General features: G+C 40.7%; 1 protein-coding gene across 6 annotated transcripts in view; it reads right to left on the bottom strand.

The window, feature by feature from the left end:
- Nucleotides 1–251: 251 nt before the first annotated feature.
- The window catches only part of TENM2 (teneurin transmembrane protein 2), a 534344-nt gene continuing 523164 nt past the window's right edge, over nt 252–11431 (bottom strand). For all 6 annotated transcript variants that reach the window (XM_059825282.1, XM_059825281.1, XM_059825283.1 and 3 more), the window contains 4 exons: nt 7929–8225; nt 5389–7003; nt 2241–2371; nt 252–1013 (listed from right to left, as the gene is read on the bottom strand). In XM_059825282.1, coding sequence (XP_059681265.1) covers nt 252–1013; nt 2241–2371; nt 5389–7003; nt 7929–8225 — 2805 coding nt within the window. The remainder of the gene's footprint in view (nt 1014–2240; nt 2372–5388; nt 7004–7928; nt 8226–11431) is intronic.

Here is an 11431-nt window from a genome sequence, read left to right as displayed (position 1 = left end):
GGGTAATATTTCAGGGGTACTTTTTAATTTGTATGGTTAGAGTTTTCAGTCTGGCTTTAGTCCACTTCAGGATGTGGGTTTTAATTACTTGAACAGTAGCATTTAACTCAAAAAATATGAGCTTTTTTGCCACTTACTATCCCAAAGTAGCTCAGCCTAGTGCCCCCATTTAGGTCTTCATCTCCTTAGGAGAGGAGATAACAGTTATGACTACTGATTCATCCAGCAAAGGATGACAGCAGGTTAATTTGTTACCTCTTTCCCATTTCATTCTGTCTTAAAAACTGGATGTTGCTGCTACTGTCTGCTAGCTCTGGGTACTGCTCCACGGGCAGGACATAATATCCCTCGTAACCTTGAACCCTTCCCGTGTTCAGAAGCTGCTGCTTCTCTCCGTCTGTCCATACGCGGCTGCCCTCTCGGCCATCCCGTGCCTTCTGCTGCTCTTTGGCCCAGGCTGATGCCAGGGCTCGCTGCCGAGCCTGGTCTAACACTCTCGCCTTCTCCTCGTCCAGCGTGTCGGGCGTCAGTCCGTAGCGGATGTTGATCAGCAGGGTGGAATACTGAAACTCAATATTCGTAAACCTTCGAGTCCTCCCGTTGACGAGGAGAGTGGGCTGGGAGACGGTGACGTTGACTCCGCTCTCCAGGACCTTCCGCCCACTGGTCATTGCGAGGGTGACAAGGTCGCTGTCAGCCGAGCCTATCTTGACAAAGTAATGGGTATCCTTCCCCTCGATGCTGTAGTGCATTTTTTCCAGGTAGTGAGCACTGTTAAGGACAGAGGCAATCTTTCTGCTATCATCTGTGGCTATGCTGGAAACGCCAGTGGTTACACGGCCTTCCTTCACAGCAAACATGATTCCTTTCCCAATGATAGGAGTGGTTGTTGCGAACCAGTGACCTGCTTTTTCTCTAATATTGGCATGTAACCTTTTAGATATGACCTGTCCCTCAAGAGCCATGAAAGCTTGGTTGTGTCTTTCTGTCGTCTGCTGAACTCCTGTAATGAGCTGGGGAAAACAAAACAGAACACAAAAACACCAAGGAAGATATAGATCTGAGAATACTCGTTTCAGAGACCAATACTAGTCTTTGCTTTGCTTTTTTAAGGGAAAGCCATGCCGTGAAAAATTCTACGCTATGGGAAGCCCACCCTTAGTCACCTGCCCCTATACATATCCCGTTCAGAATCAGGTAAATACTCATTTGGCAAATTATTTTGCTATCAGTAATACTAAATAAAACACTTCTCATTAATCACCCTTTGTAGCATATATGTACCACAAATGCCAATATTGGCAAGTCATATGGCATCCGTTAAAAGAATAAGTAAGACCCAAGTCTAGCACAATTTTAATCAGAGCTTAAACCAAACAGAATCAGTTTATTAAAAGATGGCGCTTAACTTCTGGATGCTTTTGCCCAGAGATTTCAACCAGTATATGTGACTAAAATGCTTATGAATGTAAGCCTTTTTGAAAACAGATGAGATTTGGGCTCCAAAATACCAAAGCAATCCCTGAAGAGAGGATTTAGACTCTCAAATGACTTAGAAGCCTGCGAAAGCAGTATGTTTAGGTTTATATGACCGTTTCAGTCGTATTACCACAAATGTGAAGTGAGCCTAGCACAGACTTCGTTTGAAATTGGCCTCGTACCTTTTTAAGTTTATTAAATGGGTTGGAATTTATTATAAAGGTCGAAAGCATGTGCCATTTTCCACCCTAACCTGACAAGTCAGTATGAACACTGTAACTGAAGTTAACTGGAGTAAGCGGAGTAGCAAACCAAAGCCTCGAAGAAACGTGTCAGACAAAAAATGACAAGAAATCCTATTACAGGGTGAGAAGTAGAACCATTTCTTCACAGTACAGCAAGTACCAACCTAAGTTTATTGCAACGCCTATGTTATTAGGATGGTTTTACCAAAGGTACAACAGATGATAAATTACCCTGACCAAATCTCCCTTTGTCATTGCTAATCAAGTTAATCGCATTACAACTTGTTAATCAAGGAAGAACTCAATAAAAGACAAACTAATGACACTGTAATTATCATAACAACGAAGGCTGGAAAGAAAGGCATATGTTCATTAGTATAAAATCTAGCTATACTCACTTCATTTTACACCAAAATAAATACTTGGTCTTCTGCTGTAACTACAGAAGAGCCCAGCAGTTCTATTCATAGAGTGGGGCAAATTTGTCAAGAAAAATAACTTCACATTTCTGCCTACCTGTCCATTTTCACATGCTTGACTCTCGGACAACTCGTATGGCGGTGGCACAAAGTACATTTTTGCTCTAGGGAAACCAGGAATGATGTTGCTAAGCTGAAATCCAAACATCACCAACCAGCTTTTCACATCTAAAAATCAAAAGCAAGCAGGCAAGTGAGAAATAAATGTGTGTAATAAATACAAGAAATCAAAAAATGTAGGAAATCCATCGCTGACCTCCTTAATTTCAAGTAGCAGTGGAACTCATAATTTATATTACAGCGTATCACTTTACAGAATTGTAGTAATCCACCATGAACAGGGAGAGGAAATATTGCTTTAAATTTACCCTAAATAGTTCGTCAGGGGTATACCACCTCTTTCATTCTTTTTCTATTACAGCACACGGATTATCCAAACATTTTACTGTATGCAATACTTGTTCCATCATCTCTGACACCTTCTGAAGTGGCTACTGTAACCTATAAACTGTATTGTAAGATGATGTTTTATTAGGTTAGTACTCCTAAAAACATCTGCAAAGTCCGTTGGGAAAATACATGGCTTCTCTTCCTCGTCCTGCTTCTACTAGCTGTCACCAGGTCTCGGGAGGCTCCATTAAATGCAGTGAGCAGCTAGACTTTTAATTCAGATATCTAAATTTAGGTTCCGTGAATATCCCCCCCATCCCTCCAGGCCCAGTACGGAAAAGTAAGGAGCTGTGTGGGAGGGTTACAGCTCAGCTCTGGGGCGAGCTTTGGGAAGTTCCAGCTCTGGGTTCGACCAGTAAAACTCTTTCGGATCTAGTTGAAAAAGCTAAGTAAATAAATTAATAACAGTAATTCTCACTCAGCAGATATTAAGAACTAATGATGTATTTTGTGTATCAAAATGATGTTTTCAACAAAAAGAAAAACCCCAAAACCCCGTTTTACATTTCTCTTTCCTGCTTCTCTTTTCTGGCTGTCATGGCGATAAGAAGCCTTATGAACCTATGTTCATGACCATTTTTGTTTAAAAAAATCTCTCCTGTCTTTTCCAGTGGCCTTCTCTCCTCGCTGGCCTACAATGGCTCCTGGTGCTGCTATCGCCACTTCCTCGCGTGAGCCGAACTCCGTGTCTGAAGAGAGACATGACGGTGGCAAGGCACGCTCGATGCAAGGGTCGCTGGCTGAATTTAGACCGCTCCAAGCACGGTGTCGGCAGCAGGTAGGTGCAGAGCGGGCTCTGCTTGCTGCCCAGGGGCACGCAGAGTGCCTGCGGAGCACCCGCCGGTACGTACAGACCTCCGGGACGTGCTCAGCCGCAACGTGGCACCTGCTTGCTGGTGCAAAGCCTGTTCTCCCAAAATTTTTAGCAGAGGTAATGTTACATCATAAAAAGTGTAATACTTCTTGGTTGTGGACATTCGACAGCAGAGGTCGTCTTTTCTTAGCCATTCTGACGCTAAAATAAGTAGTAAAATACTCTGCTTCTACGAAGATATTTGTACGTATCTCCCTTCACACAGTGCCTACCATGTTTTTCCTCTAGCTTTGGACAGCACAGGGTTACTGCTCCTTTTTAAGACTTCAATTTATTTTGTGGTATAATGGTATCTCCCAAACAATTCACTTCAGCTGCCCTAATTCCACAAAAAAAAGAGGAGGACCTATATACAAAGCAGTTACTATTTTGCTTAGCTAATGTGCTTTGCAGCATTGCACTTGCTACAGGAATTCCTTTTCAGCAAAACCTGTGAATAAAGCAGTGTCGGGGTTACCAGTAAGAATGGATTGGGGTGGGGAAGTATTTCTTTTTTGGTTTCTGTTTGTTTTTTTTTTTTTTAACTATGACAACCAAGGTGCCACCATAATCACTTCTTGTGCAAGATAATCTGTTTAGTCCATACAGCAACAAATATTTTCATCACCAATGAAGTATTTTTACAGACTACAAGGCATATGTTATAGTAGAATGCAATATATCTTCCTAGGTTTCATCCAGTGGATGGATAAATTAAATGAATGTAATTCCAAAACGTAACAAAATATCATAAGATGACATTAAAAATCTAAAACAAACAGTGGTGGATGAAAATAGGAATTTTGTTGAATTTAAGAGAACAGAATTTGATCCCAAGGTAATTTTAGTCGCCAATATTTTCACACTATCAGATACAAATTGCACTATCTTCAAATTGCAAAGTAGCTATGGCAGAACCTAGGGTGTGTTACACGTACAATGAGGTCCCAATGTACCAATGAAACTTGCTGTGATTTTCTTTGAAGGAAATGCACGCTTTTCCCAAAGTTCAAATTACTGCTAAAATTAAGATAGCTCTTTTTAAAAAATGATATCACTGCTCTAATTATTGTATACTGCATATTCAATTCAGAAAAAAGCTTTTCCTGAAGGCATATTAATTACCTTTCTTTTTAGAAACTGCCAGCAGCTAGTTCAAGTATTGTGTGATCTTACTAAGTGAAAAATTATTACTAATTAAGAAGAGGTTACAAGTTTTACCCAATTCTAACATACACGATCAAAACTACTTTATTGTTTCTCTTTCTCAGCTCTACACATTCCACAAAACTTCCTAGGTCTTTCGGGAGGAAATAATTTTTAGAAACATCATGATTTTTTTTAAAGACTGTTTGCCTATTAAAAGTTAAATGGGAAAAAGAGGTTTAATTAAGTCCATTCTTGGTGCTAATTCATAATGTGCCCATGGGCTCAGTCAGCAGTTAATTTTGAAAGGAGCCCTGAAGGGAAGAGATGCTGAGCAGCTCTGGTTCCCGATTCTGCAACTAACCTGCCAGTGATTCTTGTATAGGTGACTTCACTTTTCTTGATATAAAATTAGAATGAACACACTTTCTACAGTACTAGTTCAGTAAGAAGAGCACTATGGCTGTGCTGAAATTGAATATTTAGGCAAAATTTTTATTATTATATTTAATTTCCCTCCATAATTCATTGTGGCTTCTCATTCAGTGCCCTTCATTCAGGGAGGAGCAGTATCAAAGAATCAGGGCTAGCCAGCCCTTTTCATAGCACAAAAAGGAAAAAGGCCCAACCTTAACGGGAGGATTCAGCAAATGGCTAGTAAGGAGAAGCCTGATTTCTTTCCCAAATCGACTTCCAAACTGTAGTGTTATTTATAAGAAATGTAATGAAGTCTCACCTGTTACATAATTCTTTAGATCCAGTTCATTGCTGAGAGGGTTGTTACTCTTGAACATGTACAGATTGAAAGGAGCGGGTTCTTTACCAATGTTTTTCCACATGGTGTAATCAGGAGATGTCCAGCGTCCAGCCAGGACATCATAGTCCCTTTGGGTAAAATGGACGAGTTTGGTTAAAGGATCATACAGCCCTCCATGGAACCCAATAACCAGCTGGAAATCAGGGTTAGAGTCGTAATAAATCTCCCCATATGCTGTGTACTGAAGCTGTTTGATCATGAGGCCATTGATGCTGAACACGGCTAGTGGAGTGCCTGTGTTATCAGAGGCGACATAATATTCTTCCCCGCTGCTACTCTCCATTGCAAAGAGGTGGCCTTGCAGATCGTAGTACAAAGAGGTAATTTCGGAATTGGAATGATTGTAGACATGAGTTACCCTTGTTGGATTGTGAAGATCAGCATAGAAGTACTGTAGATGATGCCCCAGGTTAGTCTTACAGGAAGCCCTTCGGCCGAGCCCATCGTAACGGTACTGAACACTCCACCCATTTGCTTTGTTGTAAGCTCTTGTTAAGAGTCCTTTGGAGTTGTACTCAAATACGTCTGAGCCTCGCTGACACAGGAATCCATCATCATCAATTTTGTACGGTACGTCACCTAAGCGCGTAATCCTGTCTCTTAGGTCGTAGCGCAGAGGCATCAATCGGACACTGTTTCCAGGATTCAAGAGATGAAGGTTTCCATTCAGATCGTAACTGTAACGCCAGGTTGGCCTATCATTTACTGCTACACTTTGCAGTTGCCCATCTCCGTCGTACTCATAGGTGTACTTGGTTGTGTTGGCATACGGACCAAGTTTCAGTTCTCTTTTAGTTACCCTTCCCATGCTGTCATATTGTACAGTCATCCAGTACATCAGGGATCTGAACATTTCGTATTGAACTTCTTTAATGCGTCCATGGGTATCAAAGTGCTTACTCAGTGTCATAACTGCTGTAGTAATAATTTGATTTATATCATAATAAATAACTCCAAATTTGCCAAAATGCTCTACTTTGCCAGAAATCTCATCGTAACGGTAAAGATCAACTGGAAGAGGCGTCTCACTTATTATGGGCTTGATGCTTGCGATTCGAAAGCTATTATCATGGTATGTGTAATCGAACCTTGCATTGACCATACCTTCTTCAGAGAATCTGTAGATTTGTTTGTCAACGAGAGGACCAATTTTACGATAGCGGATTGTACAAGAAAATCCTCCACTTTGCAAATTCACCATTTTTAGGACACCTGTAGTTTCATCGTACCCGAAAGTAACTGCAGTGCTGTCATAAACGATTTCAGATAATTTGGATAGCTTGCCATACTTGTAGAAAACTTGTCGGCCAGTACCTAAAAATGATGTTTTCAAAATCCTTCCGTCATCACTGTAATCAAAAATCACTGATGCGTTGCTTTCAGGAGGATTATAAATATTTCTAATGTAGCCAACAGAGGTGTGAGTTGACATGCTGTGCCGAGCAACGCTAGGCATGGTAACAGCATGAAGTCGGTCTGAAGAATCATACTCGAAGATGTACTGTCGTTGACTCTGAAGCAGTAGTACCATCGACTATAGGGAAAAACATGAACAGACAGTTACTAGCTTTCAGCATGTGACCTCTGAGAGGGCCTTAAAGAAAAGAAAAGTTCACTGGAGAGGCGCTAATGTTAAACGAATAAAAAGAGAATTAGATACATTAGTTAGGGGTGCAAAGCTGCTCAGGAATACTGACAGATTGCTGTCCGACTGCCAGATGAGAGGATGTGCTACTTGGGAATCAACATGCTGACGACTCCAGAGAAAGTGTAGGTTAGCAACCTATTAGCTACCCTCCCTTTAGTGGGACTTTTTTTCTGTCTTTTTTTTTTTCTGAGGGATGCAGAGGAGTTAGATAAAGGGCTTGATTCATCTTTCCGCTGGCAGTTGTAACTCACAACTATTACTGTGAAATACGTGAGAAACTAAGCAGAGAACATCAGCTCTGGTTTGCTTAAAACAACAGATTCAGAGAAGGGAAAAGGAAAAATAATACGCAATTTTGAAGTATTTAAGACACTTTTATGATTGAAATGTCTTAATTAGGCTAAGTAAAAATGCATTACCATATTTTCACTTAATAAATAATGATTAGAGATGAATTACCTCTTTCTGCCTCAACTTTTTGTCAGGTTTAGTCATGCCTTTTTGGTCTTCATTAAGCACAATTCATTGTGTTAGTTTACGCCATTATATGGCAGCCTAACCGCTTTCAGGAAAACAGCAGAAGACACAAACCATGAACAAAGTGTTTCCCATTAAAAATCAGTCAAATTCAGTTGACTAATTGAAAAAATAAGGAATTTTGAGACCATGTACAAAGGGATTCTTAACAGCTGGAAGACATCAAAACTTAGGTAATTTGGGCGTGTGTATATTATGTACAGAGCTTAAATGAAGCCGAATAGTACTTTGTCTCTTTGTAGCTACTGTCAGAAGGTAAAACAACATCACCTACTTTTTCTAGGTAGGTGTAGCTCCAAACTTTCCCATCTGCAAACATGCGCGATATGATCCTGCCTTGCTTATCGATATCTGTTCGTTCACTCATGGCACCGCGCTGAAGCCCAGCCAGGCGCCCGTTGAAGAAGTAAGACACGTTGACAGCAGCCAGGCCGCTGCTGGGTAGCCAAAGGAAAGGCCGTCCTAGCTGATCGTAAATTATCCTCAGTGTAAACTTCCGGTGATCATCATAGATTTTTTCTGTGCGTATGTTCCGGTCGTAATCAATGGACAGTAAATTCCTTCCGTGCACCTATTGAACGAAAGAAGGCTGCATTCAGTGAGCAGTGGGCACTACGCCTCTGTGGATTTTCAGCGTGAAAATGACATGCGCAACGGAGAACTCCATTTCCCCACAGTTTTGAAACGTGTACGACATCTTCCTATTAACTGGCTTTTGCTTTCTACTTCTCGGTATACTCAAATATGTAACTTTGGGTGTTTTACTGGGCTATTTTCCATCTCCCTGCAACATGGGAGCTGTGATCTTACAGAGAAAGGCCTCCCTTACTGTCAGAACAGAGGGACATACTGCACACCTAGGTCTTAAAGTGCAGACTGTTAGCACTTAGCAGAGAAACGAATTATTTTGCATGGAACTACTTCTGCCATCAGTAATTCTTAGCCCTTTTCCTACAATGACTCCAAGAACAACCGAAGAAACTGTAATTCTCTGACTTCATTGAGGTTTAGCCACTTAGGTTCTGTAGTTGCAACACCCTGCTTATGAATTCACTCATACAATGTTTTCTTCATTTGCTTTCCAAATATTCAATAGATGCCTCAGCAACCCGATCACGTGCGATGGGTTTCATTTCGTCTGATTAAAAATCCTGATCATACAGGCTGGGAAAGATGGACTTCTAGTTTTGAGAAACAAAAGTGTTAAATAATTAGGTTAAATATTTTTCTTCTTTTTTCGTTTTTTTTTCAGTTACAATTTTCAAATCAAGGTACAGCATGAAGTGTTTCAGTCCCAGATTTTATTTTTTTTTTTAATAAAAAAGCAAAACAGAAACAAAGGAGCATAAGAATGCCAAATGGAGAGGCTTCAAGTGAAAGTGCTATAATGAGAGATACATAAACATATTCACTGGAGGCTAAGCCACAGAATTCAGGCTAATGCTGTAATCTGATAAAGCTTCTTAGGTAATTTAATTGTAGATGCATCATTAATAAAGTAGAAGTCTTTAAATTGGATACAATTTGAGAGCAATGACTACTTAAAAAGTATTCATCAGTTTCTGGGATTTTGTTCTTCAGCTTATATTTTACAGTAGCTTTGATTAAGCAGCGTTTTCTCTTATCCAAAATTAAACTGCACATCAAACAATATGTAAATTAACCCTGAGCCTTTCTCGAGGACATAAAAGTTATTCTGAGATATTTTCACTGGCAGGGGTAAACCCAATTCCCATCCCAACCAACTCTGTAGGAGTTCAGTTATATAGAAAGCAAATTAAAAATTAATACAATTTTGTATTTGTAAAGAAATAATTATTTCAAATTATCGCTCATTATCCTAATTTTTTCCATCAATAAAATTTAGCTCTTTAACAGTTTGCATTTCCTCAGTGGGCAATTATTAGAAAAAGCTCTTTTCTGTCGATTTTCTGGAAGGTTATCCCAGCAACAACTTCTGTGATTCAAAGAAAAGATAGGGTATTTTTTTTAAAACACCTTGGCAAAATAAATCATATTCTCATTTCCCAAGGTAATGGAAACAAAGCCAGGGAAGCCAAACTCAACATCAGTACTTTCTCAACTGGCTTACAAAACTCTAGTTTTGTAAGTGTAGGATCAGTCCTGATGACAGAGACGTATCAAAACCCTTTCTGTCACAGAGCTCTTGGGGAAGCAGAAGGGAGCTTTCACTTCTCAAAAACATTTAGCTATAATGTTAAAGGGTTAGTGTATGACTGAAAGATCCCAATTTCTTAACGACAGGCAGATTTTCTAAAAAGAAAAAGAAAAAAGAGAAGTCTTTCAGAAAGATTATTAACCGAATTTTAGCTTTTGTGTTTTAATTTGTTTGGTTTTGGTTTGTTTCGGTTTTTAGTTTCTGAAGCTTCATAAAGCAATTGGGATTTCTGGGCTTTCTTCCCTCCATTACAGTAACTGCAACTGTAATCTGCACGTAGGAAAGCCTGACTCCAGGTATCCTCCCTTTTTTGAGAAAACATTATAAAGGTTATTAGGTTTTTTGCCATAGAAAACTAAAGCATTTGGGGTTTTTTAATGATTACACAGACAAGAGCTATGCACACACATAAACATCACCTGGAGAATAAAGAAGTACCTGCTTGGATAATTCAGTAACTTCATTTTCATTTGTAAAATAAGTAAAACCAGAGACTGTAATTGTAGTGTCATATTAATTATATAGAAACCCAAACAGAATGACTAACTCCCACTCTTCCTGGGAACACTAACATCCCTGTTACAAGTATCATGACTGAAGATTACCTAACAAGCTCTTTCTCTTTTACCCCACTACCTACACGCACGTCTGGTTTTCCCTTGGCTGCTGCTGGCCAAGGGGCAGTAGGGACGAGCCCTTTGCCTTGGGTAAAGGTCTTGCAACAAAAATCACTTCCATGATGCTGCACTGTAACAAAAACTCTTCAGAAGGGAATTTTATCAAGACTTTATCTGAAGCTACTGCAAGACACTGAATGTGTGGTGCATAAAATAGTGGCGGACAGTAAGTGGGATAACACAAAGTGCAGGTCTTCCTTTCTTGGCTTAGTGAAGTTTGCCCAGGCATGTTTGCAGAGGCCAACACGTACAGCTGCGATGTGCCTACGGCACAGATGAGCAGAGCTGGGGGGCACAGGTAGCAGCACTACCTGAGGAATCATAGAATAGTTTGGGTTGGAGGGACCTTTAAAGGTCATCCAGTCCAACCCCCCTGCAATGAGCGGGGACATCTTCAACTAGACCAGGTTGCTCAGAGCCCCGTCCAACCTGACCTCGAATGTTTCCAGGGATGGGGCATCTACCACCTCTCTGGGCAACCTGTGTCAGTGTTTCACCGCCCTCATCGTAAAAGATGTCTTCCTTATATCTAGTCTGCATCTACCCTCTTTTAGTTTAAAACCATTACCCCTTGTCGTATCGCAACAGGACCTACTAAAAAGTCTGTCCCCATCTTTCTTATAAGCCCCCTTTGAGTATTGAAGAAAAGGGGTATGGGCTTCTGTAAGTACTTGTAAGAGGGGAATCCCATATAATAACAATCCCTTTCAGTACTACCTGATTCTGTATCGGGGATTCAGGGGACGGCTCCCCACGCTCTCTCACTGGTCGTTCCGGGGCTGCATTAGCTCCGCGGCAGTGCCCCCCCATCTGTACCGCCACGTGCCACAGCTGCCGCAGCCCACCCTGCCCGCCACCTGCTCCCCCCGGTGTTCCAACACCCTTGCTCTAGTTCATTCACTAAACGGTTTATAAAGATGA

The sequence above is a fragment of the Gavia stellata genome, chromosome 16 (genome assembly GCF_030936135.1).
Source record: "Gavia stellata isolate bGavSte3 chromosome 16, bGavSte3.hap2, whole genome shotgun sequence".
Taxonomy (NCBI): Eukaryota; Metazoa; Chordata; class Aves; order Gaviiformes; family Gaviidae; genus Gavia; species Gavia stellata.
Note: the sequence above shows the minus strand (reverse complement) of the source record. Positions and strands in the feature narration are given on the sequence as shown.